General features: G+C 41.1%; 1 protein-coding gene and 1 pseudogene across 1 annotated transcript; one reads left to right on the forward strand and one right to left on the reverse strand.

Moving 5' to 3' along the window:
* Positions 1 to 497: 497 nt before the first annotated feature.
* Positions 498 to 2800, reverse strand: LOC103208556 (tropomyosin alpha-3 chain-like). The gene is given in 3 exon segments (XM_042782743.1): positions 498 to 1044; positions 1046 to 1341; positions 2723 to 2800. Coding segments are annotated over 3 exon segments (921 nt in total).
* Positions 2801 to 12694: 9894 nt separating this feature from the next.
* LOC103208576 lies at positions 12695 to 14033 on the forward strand (annotated as a pseudogene).
* Positions 14034 to 22419: the final 8386 nt, after the last annotated feature.

A 22419-nucleotide genomic window follows, 5' to 3' on the forward strand; every position in this document is an offset into this window, starting at 1 on the left:
GTCTTTCCCTTGGCTGTGTCTGGCTCTCAGTAAGGCAGGCTCATACTTCTTTCCCTCCTCTATGGAAAGGGCAGTATGCATTAAGCTGAAAAGCTACCTTCCAAAAAAGTGAGAAAGGGATTAGATTGCTGCTTCAGAGCTGTGCAGTTATTTGGAATGTTTTACAAATGGCTGCTACAACAACAAAAGTAATTACAAAATGTGTACATCACAACATGCTTTTGAAGACACTTGCACTGTGCTCGTTTCCTTAAATGTTGTTCCCAAAGATGCTCAGCCCCTAGCCCAGCTGGAATCTCTGGTGAGAGGCAGAGATAGTTGGCAGGAAAAACAAAAAAAGGTGTGATGAGGAAAGGAGGGAAGGTAGATAGCGAGAGGAGAAAGCAGCCTTCCAGTTAAAGATCAGCCCTCAGTTTAAAGGTCAGCTTCGGGCAGGCTGGCCTCAGGCGGAGTCGGGGTCAAGGGGAGGAGCAGCCGCAGGGCGGGACTGGGGTGTTCTACATCTCATTCAGGTCAAGCAGAGTCTGGTCTAGCATCCTTTGTGTACAGAGGTGCTCCTCTTTGGTGCATTTCAGTTTATCTTCCAAATCATCAATTGTCTTTTCCAGCTTGGCTACCGATCTCTCAGCAAACTCAGCACGGGTCTCTGCCTCCTTGAGTTTATCAGTAAGAATCTTTATTTCTTCCTCATATTTGTCTTTTTGAGAGTACTTTTCTTCAGCAGCACTCAGACACTTCAGGTTCTGGGCCATCAGTCTGATCTGCTCAGCCATCTCTCGGCTACGGGACTCTGCCAGCTCAGCTCGTTCCTCTGTACGTTCCGAGTCTCCTTCAATAATCACCAACTTACGAGCCACCTCCTCGTACTTCCGGTCTGCCTCTTCTGCAATGTGCTTAGCCTCTTTGAGCTGGATTTCCTGGAGTTCCATCTTTTCTTCATCTTTTAAGGCCCGGTTTTCAATAACCTTCACATTTCTCTCACTCTCCTCAACAGCTTTCTCTGCCTCCTCCAGCTTTTGCAGGGCACTGGCCAGGCGCTCCTGCGCGGTCCAGCTCCTCTTCAACCAGCTGGATACAACGATTCAAGGAGGCCACCTCAGCCTCAGCCTGTTCCCGCGCCCGCCTTTCCCCCTCCACTTCCCGCTGCAGGCGCTCAGCCCTCTCCTCTGCATCGTCTGCCTGCTGCTGCAGAACCTGGATCTTGTGCTTCACCGCCTCGATGGTGGTGATCCCGGCCGTGGTGCCCACCCAGCTTTTGCTCACGCTGGGGTTCCTGCCTGCTACGCTCGGCGTTGCAGCCGCTCCTCTCAAAAAGTTCTTAAGGCAGTAGTTGTTAGCCTCCTAACGGGGCTGTACCACACAAAAGATATACCTATCATAGAGGTTACAGGAGGTAGGGGTATTCTCAAGACACATGGGTATTTCAGTGTAAAAATATCTTGGGGAATTTAACTGATCCCAACAGGTATGCAGGGTATCAGGTTGGGGATTGGGAGTGGAGACTGAATGGCCGAATGATGCATGTAAAGAAAGTCTGGAAGAGAGTCTAAGTTCTCAGTAAAGTCAGTGGATAAAGTTGTGGTCAGGTTGGTCATAGTCATTTCCAATAGCAAGCTCTTCTTGGTTCAAGGCAATATTGTCTGAGCATCTCTAGCAACAAACTGTTGGGGTAGTGTGATGCCATCTGAAGCAATATCATCTCCAGAGACAAACTCTTGGGCAAGGGCAATGTTGTTTCTTTTGATGACTCTGGGGGTGGAGCTCCTTCAGGTGGGGGTTAGGCAGGAGAAGTATGTGCCCATGATCCAGCCTTCCACCCTTTGGAGTGGGGGTAGGATCAATAATGCATAAAGGCAGAGGGAGGTACACATACATAGTGAGTTTTTACACATAAAGACATGAGGTGTCTCACCCTTTAGTATAAGCAGGTGCTAAGGGAAATTTTTTTTTCTTTAAGTTGGTGTGAGGTTTCTATCCTCCAAAGGGTTCTGATTCAAGAGATTAAGGCATGGGACAAGAGGAAGAACCATTTTGGGATTCATTTGTTACTTTGTAACTTAAACAGAAGTTGTTTGAGGACACCAATTTCTCTATTGTAAATTTTAGAAGAGGTCCTTTGGAAAATGGTGTGGTATTCTGTAAGTCTGGGTAGGATAGAGGAAAGTTTCATGAATGCCTTTTCTAAGAGCTCAGCATTGTGTATTCTTATTGTGCCTTAGTCACTATCAGTAATGTCTGGAGTTCTGAAGAGGAGAAGTGTCCTGGTCAAGTTTTGTTTTAGTGCATTTGTAGATATATGTGACCTTGATTTACATTTGGCATATCTGTGAGGCAAGGAAGTTTCAGTCTTCTTTACTCTGGAAAAGACTATGTCTAGTTAATGGCTCAAGAGCTTTTTTAAAATGTGTAAATGGGACCATTTGTTAGTAAAGACATCTAGTGCTGAGGTCAAGTTTGGACTGTTGTGCTGACCCTTAGACTCCATCTTTTATCAGAGATATCCTGCTTAAGTTATGGAAAGTGGCAGTATTCCACTGAGTTCCATCACTTGTGATGGTGGCAGTGCCATCTCTATGAACTCCCATTGCTTTCACTCAGTTAATCCCAAAGACTCCCAGGTAGCCAAAGGATTGGAGCAGGTGTGACTTCCTTCAGTACCATAGCATTTGTCAAGGGACAGAGAACAGGGAGTGATACCCCTTCCCAGAGGTGGAAACAGTACCCCTTTCCAGAGGTGAAATATGCCAGAGAACCCTAGATTGACTCCATCCTGCATCAAGAAAGCTTCAGTAGTAGCCATGTCAAGCTTGTGGATGCCATTTCCATCCTGAGGAATAATGGAAAAGTTGATATGGAGGGTCACAGGCTCAGTTGGAGCCCCTGTGTCCACAAGAACCCACTATGCATCAGCAACTGTCACTCTAGTGGTGCATTGCATAGGTTCAAGAAGGACAGTTCCTTGTACTTTCATTTCATTTCATATAGATGGCTTTTAGTCATCATAGGTTGTCCAGAGACTTGAGGGGAAATGAGAGGATGTTGCTAATAATTGTTAGGCCAGAGTAAACTCAAGCCACCAACATTTCAGTTAGCAGCTTCCTCCAGGTGTCAGGTCCTGATGAGACAGCCTGATAGGACAACTGAGGTGGCAGAACCCACCCAGGCTGGAAAGCCCCATGTGATGATAAACTTCCTCCTGTGAAGCCCCCTCATGCTAATTAGGTGCAGACCCATGCCAACAACTAATTGGACCCCACCATTTCCTTAGTGTCCCCACTTAGGTCCTCTACAAGACTATAAACCCTACTATCCCCAGCCAGGTGGCGTGACTTCTCGGGCCCCTCTCAGGGACCTGTGAACCTCACCTGGGCCCCTCTCGGGGACCCGTAAACCTCGCCCAGAAGCACAGAATAAAAACTTCTCTTTAACCTCACTTTTGTGCATCCTCTTCTCCTTACCGTGGCCTTACAATAATCTGCAGCAAAGGGGTCTTTGTGATCACTAACTGGAATGCTTATTGATTTTAATTTGCATAGATTTTAGGTCTTTTTATTGGAGAGGCCAATTCAGCTAGGGGTGCTTTGTAAATAACAGTATCAGAGAGATTTATGAAAATGTATAAATAAGGAATATACCTTTTTTAAAAAAAATTAGGCATTTATTAGTTTTTAAAACTTTTTTAAATTTATTAATTTATTTTTAAAATTATTTTATTATTTTTTTAATTGTGCTTTGGGTGCAAATTTACAAAAGCAGATTCATTTTACATTTAACATCTCGTGCACATTTAATTTTACAGCCCCTATTACAATCCCCAACCATAAAAAACTCTCTCCCTCTTTCCTCCCTGTGACTACCCTCTCCCTGTGCCCTTCTTATGTATGCATTGAGGAATATACTGTCTTAAGAACCTAAAAAGGATTAAAAGATGTTGGACATTAGTGTGTTAAATCTTCCCAGGAGGAAGCTGTCTTTAATGTAGTGTCATACCTGTGTTCCAGGAGGGAGGTGAGTGCAGTTAATGTCTTGCCTGCAAAGAGTGTGCGGGGTGCCAAGTCTGCTGAGGTACCTCATGAATAGAATGGCATAGGTGTATCATGTTTCTTCAGAAGTTAAGGCAAACTGCAGCTGAGAGGTTGTTAACATAAGGCACTGAATAGAGCATATTAGCCAAACTATACCAGCAAAATAGTTATCATTGCTGATTGGATGGAGGATAATTTTAATATTTCATACTAAGTATAGAGGCCTTAATGAATGAGATCACAGAATTAAAGTTGTAGTAATCTACCTTGAGGTGTTGGCTATTCCTTTCAGGTTTAAAAATAGGAAAATTGGACTACTAAAAAAAGAAGCAGTGAGGTTCATCACCCTCCTACTAACTAAATCTTATATAATCAGTTTTAATCCTTTAAGACCCTGTTTTGAGTTGTTTGGGACCATATTAGCAAGTTTAACTGAGATCCATTGGGTCCCATTTTGTCAAGTCAATTTATATTTGCCAAGAACTCAATTTAATATTAATTTATTATGCAGTGTGTCAGTGTATCCATGCCCATTATTGGTTATTTTAGGGCAGTGGGTGCTATGATTATGGGAAATTTAGCAAAGACAATAGTGTTGATGTTTTAAGATGAGACATACTTATTTGTCTTCTATTTTATATTCAGTAATGCCCTTAAGGGAGCTCTGGTGGCATAGTGCCTAAGGGATTTGACTGCTAACCAGAAGGCTGGCAGTTCAAACCCACCTGCCACTCCTCAGAAGGAAGATTGGGCAATCTACTTCCATGGTGATACAGCCTCAGAAACTCAAGGAAGGGTCTCTATGAGTTGGATCTGACTCCATGGCAGTGAGAATTTAGTAATACCCTTAAGATTATAAAGTGTACCATGTTTAAATTTAGTGGGCTATGCACTATAATTTAAGCCGCAATATTGTGTAACTCCATGACAGTTGGACAGTTGGTGTATTTTAGCAGATATTAAAGTTAACTTAAAGCTTATGTGGCAGAGTCGCAGCAATCAAGTACTACTCCTTTATCTTATTGCTGTATGAATTATTTTAATACATTTTGGATTTCAAATTGGATCAAATTATGAACGTCTGTTTCAATTTAACAACACACACACAAACACATATGATTTTCTCCCACTGTATGCAGATTCCTTCCCCCACAACACACACTAGATACATTATGAAGTTATTGCCCTGTTCATATTTATAATTTTTTTTCTCTAGAGGGTCTCAAACCAGTATAGTCAAAATTAGATACCTCTCCTGTGGCAATTGTTGTATGGTTTAAGATACTAGGATTAAGTTAGGATTGAATTAACCCCTTCACTGTGTGACAGGGGTGCCATGGGTGTTGTTCCTATCACCAGGAAGATTAAGCTGCTTTTCAATGGGAGTGGCTCTATTTCAAGGCCAGGGCCCAAGATAAGCAGGCACAGAGGGGTTAGGAACAACTAAAGGAGATGAACTTGTCTGTCAGCTTGTCATCCTGTGGTGGCTTACATGTTGCTGTGAGGCTGGAGGCTATGCCACCAGTGTTGTAAAATGCCGGCAAGGTTACCCATGGTAGAAAGGTTTCAGGGGAGCATCAGGGCTAAGATAGACCCAAAAGAAGGAAGAGGCCATCCACTTCTCAAACAATTGGCCGGTGAAAACCTTATGAATAACAGTGAAACACTATTTGATATATTACTGAAAAATTTTATAAATAGCCCTGAAACCTTGTCTGATATAGTGCTGAAGATAAGCCCATCAGGTCAGAAAGCACTCAAAATTTGACTGGGGAAGAGCTAACTCCTCACAGTAGAGATGACCTTAATGATATGGATAAAGTAAAGCTTTCAGGACCTCCATTGGCTGATGTGGCACTACTCAAAATGAGTACAAACAGGTACAGATATCCATTAATTATTGGAACATGGAATATACAAAATATGAATCTAGGAAAATTGGAAGTTGTCAAAAATGAAATGGAACACATAAAGATTGATATCCTAGGCATTAGTGAGCTGAAATGGACTGGTTTTGGCCATTTTGAATCAGACAACATATGATCTACTATGCCAAGAATGACAAATTGAAGAGGAATGGTGTGGCATTCATTGTCACAAAGATTGTTTCAAGATCTGTCCTGAAGTACAATGCTGTCAGTGATAGATAATACCCATAGACCTACCAGGAAGACAAGTTAATACTACGATTATTCAAATCTAAACACCAACCACCAAAGCCAAAGATGAGGAAATTGAAGATTTCTAACTGCTGCATTCAGAAATTGACCAAACATGCAATCAAGATGTGTTGATTATCACTGGTGTCTGGAATGCAAAGTTTGGAAACAAAGAAGAGTCACTGATAGTTGGAAAATATGGCCTTGGTGATAGAAATAATGCTGGAGAGCACATGATAGAATTTTGCAAGACCAATGACTTATTCATTGCAAATGCCATTTTTCAACAACATAAGCAACAGCTATGCACGTGGACTTCACCAGATGGAATCACAGGAATCAAACTGACTACATCTGTGGCAAGAGACAATAGAAAAGTGCAATGTCTTCAGCCAAAACAAGGCCAGGAGCTGATTGTGGAACAGACCATCAACTGCTCATATGCAAGTTCAACTTGAAGTTGAAGACAATTAAAATAAGTCCACAAGAGCCAAAATATGACCTGGATTATATCCCTCCTGAATTTAGAGACCATTGAAAGAATAGATTTGATATATTGAACACCAATGACTGAAAACCAGAGGAATTGTGGGATGACATCAAGAACATCATCCATGAAGAAAGCAAGAGGTCCTTTAAAAGACAGGATAGGAAGAAAAGACCAAAGTGGATGTCAGAAGAGACTCTGAAACTTGCTCTTGAGTGCAGAGTAGCTAAAGCAAGTGGAAGAAATGACAAGATAAAAGAGCTGAGCAAAAGATTTCAAAAAGCAGTTTGAGCAGACAGAGCCAGTTACTATGATGAAATGTGCAAAGACCTGGAGTTAGGAAACCAAAAGGGAAAACACACTCAATGTTTCTCAAGCTGAAAGTACTAAGGAAAAAGTTTAAGCCTTGAGTTGCAATACTGAAAGATTCTGTGGACAAAATATTGAATGATGCAGAAAACATCAAAAAGAGGAAGGAAGGGATACTCAGATTCACTGTACCAAAAGGAATGGGCTATTTTCATCTATTTCAGGATGTGACATGTGATCCAAACCAATGGTATTAAAGGAAGAAATAGAAGCTGCATAGAAGGAATTGCCTAAGAACAAGGCTCCAAGAATTGACGGAATACCCATTGAGATGTTTCAAGAAACAGATGTCCCACACGTCTCAATTTAGACTAATTCTATTTCAAATAGTTAACAGTCACATGTGGTTAGTGGCTACTATATTGGGCCATACTGGCTTATAGGTTTTACTTCTGTGTTTACAGGGGAATTCAGATGAAGGGTACTAAGGAGTTATAAAGGTGGTTTGTCAGACAGCCCGATTTTAGATCATTTCCTTCTTCCACAACTTATTGCAAAATCCTTCCTTCCTCCTCATGGAAATGCTGGAAATTCAGTAGCAATTTTACCTCATATCCCAAATTAGAAAATCAGGCACTGACAGGTGTCATAGTTCATTGTCATGATTATAAATGACAGATTATTCAAACTCCACATGCAGACGGGACCATCTACCCAAACCAAATCAAACCAAACACACTGCCATGGACTTGATTCTGACTCACATCTCCACTAGAAGACAGAGTAGAACAGCCCCCATAGGGTTTCCAAGGCTGTAAAAAGACAGAAAGAAAGAAACAGATGTCCCGCTAGAGGCACTCACTCAGCTATGCCAAGAGATTTGGAAGACAACTATCTGGCCAACTGACTGGAAGAGATCCATATTTGTACCCATTTCAAAGAAAGATGATCCCACAGAATGTGGAAATTATTGAATAATATCATTAATATCACATGGAAGTAAAATCTTACTGAAGATAATTCAAAAACTGTTGCAGCAGTATATTGACAGAGAGCTTCCAGAAATGCAAACTGGATTCAGAAGAGGACTTGGAATGAGGGAGGCCATAGTTGATGTCAGATGGATATTAGCTGAAAGCAAAGAATACCAGAAAGATGTTTACTTATGTTTTATTGACTATGCAAAAGCATTCAATTGCGTGGATCATAACAAATTATAGATAACACTGAGAAGAATGGTAATTCCAGAACATTTGATTGTACTCATGAGGAACCTGTACATAGATTAGGAGGCTGTCTTACAAACAGAACAAGGGGATACTGCATAGTTCAAAATCAAGAAGGGAGTGTGTGGGGGTTGTATCCTTTCACCATACTTATTCAACTTGTGTGTTGAGCAAATAATCTGAGAAGCTGGACTATATGAAGAAGAATGTGGCATCAGGATTGGAGGAAGACTCATTAACAACCTGCGATATGCAGGTGACAACACTTTGCTTTCTGAAAGTGAGGATGACTTGAAGCACTTACTGATGAAGATTAAAGACTACAGTCTGCAATATGGATTACACCTCAATATAAAGAAAACAAACATTCTCACAACTGGTCCAATAAATAGCTTCATGATAAATGAAGAAAAGACTGAGGTTGTCAAGGACTTCATATTACTTGATTTCACAATCAACACCAATAGAAGTAACAGATAAATGGAGAAAAGACTGAGGTCATCAAGGACCTCATATTACTTGATTCCACAATCAACACCAATGGAAGTAACAGTTAATGGAAGCAACAGTTAAGACATCAGATGACATATTGCATTGGGCAAATCTGCTGCAAAAGACCTCTTTCAAGTGATGAAAAGCAAAGATGTCTGCATAAAGACTAAGGTGCGCCTGTCCCAAGCAATGGTATTTTCAGTCACCTCATATGTATGTGAGAGCTGGACAATGAATAAGGAAGACCGAAGCAGAGTCGATGCTTTTGAGTAGTGGTGTTGGAGAAGAACACTAAGAGTCTGCTTAAAGGACTAACAAATCTGTCCTGGAAGAAGTGCAGCTGGAATGCTCCTTGGAAGCATGAATGGCCAGACTTCGGTCATGTTGTCAGGAGGGATCATTCCCTGGAGAATGATATCATGCTTGGTAAAGTGGAGGGTCAACAAAGGAGAAGGCCCTCAATGAGATGGACAGACACAGTGGCTGCAACGATGGGCTCAGGTAGAGTAAGGATCATGAGGCTGCCACAGGACCAGGCAGTGTTTTGTTCTGCTGTGCGTAGGGTCTCTATGATTGGAGATGACACAATGGCACCTAACAACAAACAATAGGAAGATTAGAGCTTTTTGTAGAACACAGCCATAAGTAGCAGAGTGGCAGTGTGGAGAGTGGTGATTGAAACCACACTTTTTTGACCTCTACAGACAGACTGGCCTTCTAATTTTCCCCCCATCTCTTTTATGTTTAAGACTCTGCCTTTTCTTACTGTTGGGTTTTTTGGTATTTTTTTTTTAATACTTTAATTGGCAGGCAGCCTGTTTGACAAGGAAACTCCCCTTTTCATTATCTTTTTCAAAAATATCTTTTAATACAGGTTGTATCTATAGCCTATTAAAGTTATGTGCTTGGTTTCTAATTTTTTATTATCTCCCAAGCTCTTAACCCATTGGGTAGTTGCTGGAAAGATGCTTGGCATCTCCCCGTGACCTTTCTCATAGGTAGCTGCTTCCCTCTCTAAGGTTTTCCGGTTGACTTCATTGGCATCAGGCTTGGAATCCAGAAGAGCTATGGTGGATCCATCTTTGGTGGGGACGGTAACTATCTCCCAAGATAAGGAGTGCTTTAGGATGTTGATATACCATGGCACTAAACAAGGTGCTTTTTGTGGGAGTCTTGCAGCTATTTAGAAATTGTATGACTTCCTCTGGAATTTTGGGAGGAGGCAGAATAAGGTGCTCTTGCCTCTTTTCCCATACCTGTCTCTATGCCTCAATTTCCCACTGTGTCTCAGTACACAGAGCAACAATGGTAAAAATGGCAGCAAAAAGTGAGGTGCTTGCCTCAACAGCATTTGAAAGAAGCCGTGCAGACTTTCCATGGGGGTCATGCCTTTCACCAGACTAAAATCTGTAATGAGATGAGATTCAAATCACCATGGATGACACACCACACAGATAGTTCCATAGCCCCTGGCACAATAGGCTTTAGTCTGGGTGATTAATAGTCAGAGTGACCACTCATGTCAAAAGGATGCCTCCTACATTTCCCCATATTCAGGAGCCTTTCATATTAAGGAGCTCTGGTAGCCCCACTAGTGGGTAAGGCATTTGGCTGCTAACCAGAAGAATGTCAGCGCTTTAAACCTACTACCTGCTCCATGGAAAGAAGATGAGACAATCTACTTCCATAAAGATTTACAGCCTGGGAAACCAATGGGGATCACTATGAGTTGGAATCCGTCCACAGCAGGAAGTTTCATGTTAAGTAGCCACTTGTCTTGGTCTCTATCCTCTTGGCAGAGAGCTATAGAAATGCCACAAAAGTTACCTCAGGCACCAATGTTCCGGGGAGTTCTGGGAGGGTGGACTCCAAAATTTAAGGCAGAAAGTCTCGGTAACACTTACAGGATCCAATATGAAGCAGTGCATGATAAAGTGCAAGAGTGTCAGCAGGAAGTGCTGGCTTCCCAGGCTGCTCCTACAGTCTCATGTAACCAATTTGTAAGGCAAAGACAATCATAAAAGGGCACTTCCGGGTCATCTCTGGTTGAGACCAAGTCACTTGATCTAAGAGATTTGTGAGATGGTCAGTCAGGTATAATGCAGGAAAGATGACTTATTAAACTCATAGTTAGAGGCAGATAGCATAAACATGGCATCATACGAGAGCATGACTACAGGCAGAGCAACCACAATGGAAAAATCAAGAGAGAGAATGAGCAAGCAGCTGTGAGCAGCTGCCTTACTAAGAGTTTCAGAGTGAGTTTAAGCAGTTAGCTGTGTTTGTTTATACAGTTGGCTTATGTTTTAAAGTTTTTGCCTGGGCAGAAATAGCATGAGTCACCAAGAGTAACTGAAACTCAGGAAAAGGAAAAGGGCACTCTGTAGGGGCTGAGCCCTAGAAGTGTGAGCTCAGAATGCTGGAACATCAAAAATGATTTAAATTGTAAATACAGTCTATTATCAAGTTTTCCACAGGGAGTGTTTCTGTCACTTTTTTTTTTTTTTTCTTTTTGCTCTTATGAACAGTCTTCTCTTGTCTATTTATTCATATGCTTTCTGATTTCTAGTTGAAACCAGAATGTTTTAATGTTATAATGTAGTAACTCTGGAAGTTATATTCTTCCCTTTCACCAGGGTTTGCTTGTGTTTTTATTTTATTTTTTTAATTTGTTAAAAGCTTTAGTAGTCTGTGTGTTCATTACCAATTATCCATGCAGAGGTTGCCTTCCGGGACATGTGCAGACACTGAAGTCTCTGCTCTTCGGCTCGTGTTCAGCTAATATCTCAACAGGAATTTCCTTGAATTCCACAAGAAATATATACCCCCAAAACAAAGAAAACCTTCACCCTATCTTTGTAGAATGGGCAGATGGGCTCCATATTGGGGCTGTCCCTCAACACTGAGTGAGGCTTGCATTGAGTTCAGGTTTCTGTTTGGGGTGAATGAGTATGGTCTGGCCAAAACCTTTCTACGCATGTCTCATGCCCTGAACGTTTGCATGATTCTATCAATTCCTCACAGACCAAAATAAACCAAACTATCAGAGTGACCCCTCCTTGGATTTCCAAGGCGTTATCTCTACAGAAGTAGACTGCCCAATCTTCCTTCCAAAGAGTGGCTGGTGGGTTTGAACTGCCTGACTTCTGATTAATAGTCAAATACCTTAGGCATTATGCCACCAGAGTTCCTTCCCAGACAGTGCTTCCAAAAGCCAAAGCCGCAATTTCTGAAAGAATCATTTTCTCCGACTTCTCCTTCTAGGGTTATAGGTGTTTGTGCCCCAAATGATTACTGGTGATTACAGATTGCTAGCATTGCTCATTGCTCCTGTTCCACATGAACTTTGAGGCACACCAAGATGAAGGCCTTCCTTCAGTTCCTCAGGCATCCTCAGCCAGGTCAGAACAAAAATGTACTCTAATTTCTGAATAAATTCTGTTTTGCCCTCTATGGAGCCAGAAATCAGGCTTCTTTTCTGGGAGTGTGGAATGTCATGGTTTTAAATTATCCATCCTAAGCCAGGGAGATCATGGTGGACAGTAAGTACACAAGAAAATGAAAGCTTTTCTAATGTTTGATGTCACTTTTTAAAAAGTTATTATTATTCACTTAATTTGCTTACTGGCTTTCATAGTTCTGACAAAGTTTGTCTTGTCAATTTCTGCCTTTTTTCGTTTTTTTGAAGAGATTTTTGTGGATGAATGGGAGCATGGCAATGTTGAAAACTACTATCTTACTTGGAGTCCAGACTATTAAAGGGGGAGGGCATTTCAAGGGTAGGGTGCAGCCTTAGCAATGCAAACTTCATATCCAGTCCAGGATTCCAAGCAAAGCCTGTGAACAAAAGGGGAGATGTCTTTGGCTACAATGTGGGATGGGTGCTGAATTCCCACTTTCCCATTACAGTAAACCCCAAGACCTCCCATTGGCACACTAATGACTTTGTATTTCCTTTTTCTTTCCTCCCTCTAGTGTCTTTTACTGCTCACAGCAATGGGTCAGTCATCCTCCTCTGAGTGCTCTGACACAAAGGCCCATAATTTGGCCTTCCACTTCGAGAAGGTTTTTAAGGATTTCAAGATGGAAAGCAAAGTCCTCTCTCCTGAAGCTATCAGTTTGATTAAATCAGATCTGCAGAAAAGGAATGTTCAGGGCACAGCTTCTGTGACCAGTGATGCCTTGACAGACACTGAGAATGCCACACTGAACATTGCTGTGACAGGTGAGTCTGGGTCCTGAAAATCCAGTTTCATCAATGTCCTGCTGGGCACTGGGAATGAGGAAAGTGATTCAGCCCCCATCAGGGTGGTGGAGGCAACTAAAATGCACATTCAAAGTTTCTCAATATGACAATATGAGATCTGCCTGGCATTGGGACTACTAACTTCCAGCCACAGATGTATCTGAAGGAAATGAAGTTTGGTGAGTACAACTTCTTTATTATTATTTGTACTACATGCTTCAAAGAACTGATTCACATCTGGCCAAAGTCATTGGAAAAATGAAGAGGCATTTCTACTTTGTTCTAACTAAGGTAGAAAATGATTTATACAATCTAAGAAAGAGTAATCCCACTACTTTCTATAAGGATGAAGTCTTTGAAAAGATACGAAATGACTGTCTGAAACAGCTGCAGGACATCAAAGTGAAAGAACCTCAAGTCTTCTTAATCTCTAGCATGAATGTATTTGCCTATGATTTCCGAAATTTGGAAAACACCCTTCTGGAGGAGCTTCTAGCTCACAAGCGCCACATCTTCATTCAATGCCTGCCTAATGTTACTGATGCTGCCATTGATCGGAAGAAGGACGCCCTGAGGCAGATCATCTTGCTGGAGGCCTTGAAGACTGAAGCATCTGCCACCATCTCTTTCATGAGATTCATCAGTGATCAAGATGTGGAGAAGTTGGAGAAGACCTTAACTCTTTACAGGTCTTACTTTGGGCTGGATGATGCATCTCTGTAAAACATGGCCAAGTATTTGCACTTGTCAGTAGAGGAACTCAAAACAAAATCTAAGTCTCCACATTTGCTGTCAATTGAGGAGGGAAAGGAGCCCTTAGGGAAAAACTGTTGAAACTTGGGGAGAAATTTTGCTCTATCAGTGGTGGCTGTTTTGCCACTAGTCTCTGCTTTGGAAAGAACTTCTATTTGCAAAATGGTTTCCTCGACACCATGGTGGATGATGCTAAAGTTCTTCAAAAAGAGTTTATTAAGGTCAGCACTGGTTCTGAGTAGGCTCAACTGCTTCTGGATGTTGGGACTCAAAATGGAAAAAATGAGGCATCCAGCCCCTGACTTATCCTTATCATCTCCAGGAACAAGTGCCTAGAAAATTGGCTGTTGCCTTCCTTGAAGTAGCCATGGTGCATGACTCTCAGGGAGAATCACAGATATTTTCATAAACACTCCTGAATCCACCACCACTTGGGTGACTTTTTTATTATTATTATTATTATTAAGAAAGTGAGCAATTAGTTGTAAAGAATACTTTTCATACTTCTAAAGAACCCTTTCTTAGGTAAATGAAGGAAATGAATACAGAATTTCATGGTAAGAGGAGCATCTATCCCTATAAGATGGCTGTCTCATGCCCAGAACATATCTTATTGTAGACATACTGATAAAATACTGCTATGCACTCATTAAATCTTAAAAAAAAAAAGAGAGAGAGAGACTTTAGACTGGGTGTGTACATAGTCTACTTTTGGCATTCTTGATAATTCTTTACACATATATCATTCTGTCCACTAATAAACCAACTAATATTGACTGTTATCTTCTTTGTTATTTGTAGGCTTAAAATTTTATTTGATAAATATAAAAGTAATTTTGAGCAAACACTTGAAAAATAGTCAATGTCATTAGTCACTAGAGAAATGCAGTTCAAAATCTCAAGATAAACTACTTATCATCCATTGTTGTGTTGTTAGGTGTTGTCCAGTCAGTTCTAACTCATGGCAACCCCATGGACAACAGAACAAAATACTGCCCAATCCTGTGTCATGCTCACAATCATTGCCATGCTTGAGCCCATTATCACAGCCACTGTGTCAATCCATCTTGTTGAGACTCTTTCTTACCCTTTTTTGCTGACCCTTTACTTTATCAAGCATGATATCTGTGTCAGACTGGGTTCTCCAGAGAAACACAAAAACCAGCAAAGCGTATATATATATATAGAGAGAGAAAGATAAATTTATCTTAGGAAAATGGCTCACAAACATATAGAAGCTGGCAAGTACAAAGTCCCCGGAGGAAACGGGCTGGCGGCAGCCTTAGCTTCCGCAAGCACAGGGGGCCGAGAAATTCAAGGCTGGCAGGCAGTACACTGGTTGTTGACTCCAACGAAAGACGAATCCAAGATCTCCAGGCTGAGCGGTGGGCTGCTCACTCACGGAAGTTTATAGTCAGCACACCAGGGTTCCAATCCCTCAAAAGAATGTGTCTCTTCCCAGGATGTCCCTGGGTATTTTGGAAGCAGGCCACACCCCAAGGGAAACTCCCCTTGGGCAGATTGGCCACTCAGGTCACAGTCATCCGATCCCATCATGGGAACAACCACACAGAACTGGGGTCCAGCCAAGTTGACACACAGCTCCAACTATCACAATATCATTCTGCAGGGTCTGGTTCCTTCTGACAACATGACCAAAGTACAGTACACAAAGCCCTCCCATTCTCACTTCTATGGAGCATTCTGACTATACTTCCTCCACTTTACATCAATCCACTAGGATGGCTATTATCAGGAAATGGAAAATAACAAATATTGGAAAGTATGTGGAGAAATACGAGCTCTCATCCATTGCTAGTATGGATGCAAAATGGTACATCCACCATGAAAAACAGTTTGGCAGTTCCTCAGAAAGTTAAACATAGAATTACCAAACAACATAGCAGTTCCTCTGCTGGGTATATACCCCAAGCAGAGACTTAAACACATCCTTGTACACCAATGTTCACTGTAGCATTATTCACACTAGCAAAAAGTTGGAAACAAAGCAAATGGCCAGCTTCGGATGAATGGGTAAACAAAGTGGTAAATACACACACACATTCAGCCATAAAGACGAATGAAGTTCTGATACATGCCACCACATGGGTGAACCATGAAAACATTATGTGTAGTGAAATGAGCCAGATACAACCACAAATATTGTATGATTCTACTATTATGAACTATTTCGAATAGGCAAGTCCACTAAGACAAATGATGAATGCTTAACAGGTGTGAGGAGAGAGGAAAAGGCAAACTAAAAGAAAGTTTTTTTCACTGTCAAAGGGGGAAAAAAGTCACAACACATAGGTGGTTAACTCCACTACTCACCTAGTCCTTGGTTACCACTTTGCATGGCCAGTTATTGAAGTCAGTGGCACTGATTGTTTGTACACATAAATAATAACGATATTTTCCTATTCTCTGTCATTCAATAAATTGCACCAAACTTACATTCATGTTATGGAATCTATTTATTTATTATTTCTTAGGATTCCATATTTCTAACAATGGTTTTAATTGTAGGCATAGGAGTTTTTTCTTTGAGAATCAGCTTCAAATCCCAGGTAGGATTCTATGGATGCATTGGATTTAAGCCAAAAGCTCATCTCCAAAGAAGCCCAGGTTATTTTCAGCTCTACTCCTACATTTCCCTTGTTACAGTGCCTGCAACACCATTTAAGCCTACAAGGAATGAATGGTGGATTCTCCTGCCTCCCAGAGGTTCACCTGTGCATTCTGCCTCCTCATTTTACAGATTGTTCAGGGGATGCAGGTGGTGAAGAATGGTATTCTTATTTTGAAGTCCTTACATGGTTTCATCTGGCCATATTTGTCACACCAAACATATGTATTCATTATACTACTATGTACAATTTCCAAAAGTCAAATGCTGATTACTTTTTAACTTGGGATGGGCCTACCAGAGAATTTATGAATATCTTAATGTCAGATCTCCATTTACTAGAATGACGATTCACAAATCATTTATTGCAGCCATGAACTGTATACTATTCCTAAGAAATTCTTAGAATTCTTCACATAGAATGTTGGGTTTGTTTGTTTGTTTGTTTGTTTTTTTAAAAAAAAGGATAGAATTAAGCATGGAGTCAAGAAATGAGATTTCTAGTAGCAGCACTGAAAGAGGTAATCCTTGGCAAGGTTCTCATCTGTAAACATCAACACACACACACAACAAGGTCACCACTAGCACTGTGCTATGCAGTTCTCTTTCTAAGTAGCATCCCTTCCCTACCCCCCAGCCAATAACCCAATGGTGGATTTATGGAAGTCACACAAAGGTGAAGAGGAAAGGGAAGGGAATCAAAAACTGTAGGAGCACGTTGGTTCCTAGTGTTATGGGTTCAATTTAAAATAATAGCCACTATAATGTCCACTTTGGGGTAAAAGAGTTTTATTTAGGCTTGCTGACTGCAGGGAGCTGAAACACACTCCTATGCTGCAGTAATGGGCCCAGTTTCAGGCAGGTTTTATAAAGCTTGAATGCAAGCAGGCAAGCAAGCAATAACATAGAAGCAGAAGTTGCAGTTTCAAGGACTCAGAGTACGTGCTCTATCACAGGCGTTCATCGAGGGGTGTGAGGAGTTAGTATTGATAACACCTCAGAGTACGTGCTCTAGCACAGGTGTTCACTGAGGGGTGATTTAGCTGCCCAGGAAAGAAAAAGAGGGACAAGATGAGATGGTTACTTCAGCCACATAAAATGGAGTTTTAGCAAGATATTACTAGTCACAGCTGGACATTACAAAAAGAGAATTACAAAATGGAGTCACTTACTTCACTAGCTGAAAGGAAGGCAGTCATGGGGAGTGGGAAGAATGTTAGTCTCTGACACAGATGTTAGTTAAGGTGGGTCACTTATCGTCAAAATACCATTCATTCTGTCATAGTAAATTAAGGCTCTGGACCTGTGTGATATCTAAAGTCAAACAAAACTGAAAAATTAGCTTTTATGAATCTCATTTATTAAAATCAGTTCTGGGATTGATGCCAAAGAGCATACAGAGAGAGGAAGCGTGTACCGAAGGAGAGTGAGTGGGTGGTAATAATGTGCGGAAGAATCAGGAGTGGGGCACCCAGTGAAGAAGGGCCTCACTAGTGTGCCTCCTGGTTCACAGTAGATACCTGCCCTGCACAACTGGAATTTGTCTAATTTTCAAATTGGTGTCCCTTTACCTGTACCAGTACTTTAAGCACCAACATACATGTTCCAACCAGATTAAGGTATGAAAAAAATAATACCACTTATTTATAATTGTTATTCTCTAACAGAGATTTTACATGGGATCCTGTGGGGAAAATGAAGTCCATAGTGTGAAAGCAAACTAGTCATGTTGATCTCTCCCACCCCCACGCCCAGAATTTGATTAGCCACTAGAAAACCTATTAGGGCATCCAAGTTCTGTGTCTTCTTGGACTAGCACTGAGTCATAGGAATTTCATTCAGAAGCACTCCTTTCTGAACTTTGGTGTATTTACTTCACTATTCAGTGATATAAGTACCTCTTGTGCTGTAGTAGTTAAGACATTTTGCTGTTATGAGAAGGTCGGTGGAAGTCCCTCAAAGAGATGGATTGACACAGTGCAATGATGCAATGATGGGCTCAGGTATAGCAAGGATTATGAGGCTGGCACAGGACTGGGCAGGATTTCGTTCTGTTGTACATAGGGTCGCTGTGAGTCAGAAATGACTTAACAGCATCTAAAAAAAAATAAAAGCCCTAATTTCTGCTTTTCTAAAGAAGCCTTTTTGTCACAGTTTTGCATACTGAAAAACAAAGAAGGCAGAAGTCAAGATTTCTAATATACATAAAGAGTTACATAATGCCAATTAAAAACGTTTGTTCAGCTGGCCCCAGAGAAGCCCCTTGGTCACTAACTCACTGCCGTCGAGTTGATTCCGACTAGTAGCCACTCCTCCTTGGGTTTCTGAGATGGTATCTCTATGGAAGTAGATTGCCCACTATTCCTTCTGAGGAGTAGCTGGTAGGTTTGAACTGCCAGTCTTCTAGTTAGCAGCCAAATGCCTCAGGCACTATACCACTCAAGCTCATGGTCAGTAAAAGGATGAGAAATAGAACTTACAAATTTTATTGAAGTTAGATGTTGCAAATAACTTTGTAGCCAAAATTGGCACATATCAATTGTATGTGTACATCCTGACTCCAAACTAAAATTTTACTAAGATTTTCCAAAAGTGTTTTTGACTATAGTTTTGTAAATTTGTAACCAAGGTAGAGAATAAGTTTGTTAAGATAAAGAGATATGACAGAAAAGCAGCCCCTGACAGAATGCTTTGTTAAAGAATTCTGTGGATGTAACAACCTCAGAATGCAACAAATAAGCTGACTGATAATATTGAAGGTTGTGGTTCAACAAATCATTTGTAATTTTTACCATTCTTCCTCAACCCTATGTGCTTGTGTACACAATTCCTTTGTTACTACACCTTTATAACCCTTTACTATCCTCCCTGCAATTCAGAACATTGCAGCATCTTTCATGAATGTCTGTAAATACCCCATTTCAAAATGATTTGATTGCTTCAATAAACTTTTTCTTTAATTTCTAGAGGATTTATAGTCTAGTGCTTTCCAATCCCTTACTCCTGTCCAGAGTCCATGCTGAAATGGTATGCAGTCATTTTCATGTCCCAGGATAAGTAAGTAGAGAGTGGAGGAGCATAAATACCCCTCCCTAGGACATCTGCAATTTCAACATGGTCCCCTTAAGTAGTGGCTACAAAACCATGTTCTGTAGAATCCTGAAATTCCATATTAGTGACTCAAAGACCATGTGGAGCAAATCAAGTGAACAGAGGGGCACTGAGTGAACAGATCTAGTGTCCCCTCCTCCCTTGTTCAATGAGAACATCTTCCTACTTATCTCTTTTATATGTTGAGGTTACAGAGAGAAATCATCTCCTCACCCTCTTGGTGTTTAAACACCATTGACTTTCTTCACAGAAAGCACTTGTCTGTGAACTGGGTGATATTTTGATCTCATTACTTGTGTGGGGGGTGTGGGGGGGGGGCAAATGGTAGATAAATGATGTGGTGTTGTTGTTGTTATGTGCCATCGAGTTAGACCTGACTCGTAGCGACCCCTCCTTGGGTTTCCAAGGCAGTATCACTACAGAAGTAGATTGCCCAACCTTCCTTCCAAGGTTGAACTGCCAGCCTTCTGGTTAGCAGTCAAGTGCCTTAGGCACTATGCTACCAGAGCTCCCAATGACGTGGTAGTTAAGGTTATGTGTCAACTTGGCTGGACCTGGTTGTAAGTGGCTGGGTAGCTGTATGTCGTTATTCCCCATGATGAGACTGGTAATCAACTCCATGGTGGAATCTACTGTGAGCAGGTGAGTAGGTGCCTTAGGGATGTGGTCTACTTCCAGTATATTAGAAGACACTTTGAGAAAAGTCTGGAGCTTTTTGGCATATCTGAATCCTGAATTTTTGGCCGAGTCTTCATCCCAGTGACCTGCCATATTGTCTGCTGAACTTGAGATTGTTTCCAGACTTGAACAAGTGGCTTGCTGTGTTGCTTGATAATTTGGGGACTGTGCCATTTTGTTTGTCGACCTTGGATTTGTCAGCCTCAGCAGCCAGCTGCTTTCTGAGTTAAGAGAAGCTTCCAGCTTCTGTGGACCAGGAGCAAGAGGCAGAGGTGAAGCCCAAAGTTGAGGGGCTCTCACACAATCCCTAAAGCTGGCCCTTTGAACTTAGACTTCTACCCTCCTAAACTGTGAAAGAATAAATTCCTGTTTGTTAAAGCCATTCACCTGTAGTATTTTCTCTTAGAGCAGCACTAGGTGACCAAATAAATGGTATCTCATTGTATTGTAATGCAATTAGACTCTGGGTTCACAGTATTTCAAGAACTTCTCCTGAAAACTTATCAGACTTATTTATATAAGCTCCATAGATCTTGCAATTAATAAACATTGACATTTGGTGTACATTTAATTAATAATCTTCACTATTAACTCATACATTTGGACAAACTAAAAGTTATTTAGGGAGATCTTGTGACGTAGTTCCTAAGGCATTTGACTGCTAACCAGATGGCTGGCGGTTCAAACCCACCAGCCACCCCTCAGAAGGATGACTGGGCAATTGATTTCTGTAGAGATACTTCTTTGGAAACCCAAGGAGGGGTCACTATGAGTCAGATCTTCTTTTCTCTGTACTAATTACAAAGGGGTAGATATATATATATAATTTATGATACCCCTTAATTGGGGTCACTTCTCACTGTAAAACTTCATCCACTGGGTTAAATTTTCCATGTCTAGACATAAAAGGATATGATGTTTACTAAGGGTCACTATGAGTTGGGGACCAACTCATACAACGGCTAGTAACAACATATATACATCAAATGACCCCCAAGAAGATGGCCTTAAATACATTAGGGATGTTTAGAATTTTGAGACAAAATTTTTGCTTGGATACATCTGAGATGCTTCCTTAGTTTTGTGGAACTAGGATTAATTTCAAATTGTTGATTTTGTTAGGTGCCATCCAGTTGTCTCTGACTCATAGCAACCTCATGCACAACAAAACAAAATACTGCCCAGTCCAGAGTCAGCCTTACAATCCTTGCTAAACCTGAGCCCATCCTTGCAGCCACTATGCCAATCCATGTCTTTGAGGGCCTTCCCCTTTTTTGCTGCCCCACCACTTCACCAAGCATGATATTCTTCTCCAGGGAATAGTCCTTTCTGACAACACGACCAAAGTAGGTGAGACAAAGTCTGGCCGTTCTCATTTTTAAGGAGAATTCCTGCTGCACTTCTTCCAGGACAGATTTCTTCGTTGTTCTGGCAGTTCATGGTACTTTCAGTATTCTTCACCAACACCACAACTCAAAAGCACCAACTCTTCTTTGGTCTTCCTTATTCATTGTAAAGCTTTCACATGCATATGAGACTTTTGAAAATACCATGGTAAAAGTTAAGTGGACCTTAGTCTTCAGAGACATTTTGCTCTTCGGCACTTTAAAGAGGTCTTTTGCAGCAGATTTGCTCAGTGTGAAATGTCATTTGATTTCTTGACTGCTGCTTCCATTGATGTTGATGGTGAAAACAAGCAATATGAAATCTTTGACTACTTCAATCTTTTCTCCATTTATCATGATGCAGCTTTTGGTCCTGTTGTAAGGACTTTTGTTTTCTTTATGTTGAGCTGTAATCCATACTGCAGACAGTAGAATTTAATCTTTTTCAGTAAGTGCTTCAAGTCATCTTCACTTTCAGCAAGCAAGGTTGTGTCATCTGCGTATTGCAGTTTGTTAATGAATCTTCCTCCAATCCTGATGCTGTGTTCTTCTTCATATAGTCCAGCTTCTCAGATTATTTTCTCAGCATACAGACTGAATAAGTATGGTGAAAGGATACAACTGACACACTCCCTTCCTGCTTTTAAACCATGCAGTATCCCCTTGTTCTGTTTGAATGACAGCCTCCTGGGCTATGGACAGGTTCCTCACAAGCACAATTAACTCTTCTGGAATTAAAATTCTTTTCAATGTTAACCATAATTTGTTATGATCCACACAATCAAATGCTTTTGTATAGTCAATGAAACACAAGTAAACATCTTTTTGTTATTCTTTGCTTTCAGCCAAGATTCTTCTGACATCAGCAATGATATCCTTTGTTCCATGTCCTCTTCTGAATCCAGCTTGCATTCCTGGA

This window comes from Orycteropus afer, unplaced genomic scaffold (assembly GCF_000298275.1).
Source record: "Orycteropus afer afer isolate SDZICR_OR568_19922 unplaced genomic scaffold, OryAfe1.0 scaffold00455, whole genome shotgun sequence".
NCBI classification, from domain to species: domain Eukaryota; kingdom Metazoa; phylum Chordata; class Mammalia; order Tubulidentata; family Orycteropodidae; genus Orycteropus; species Orycteropus afer.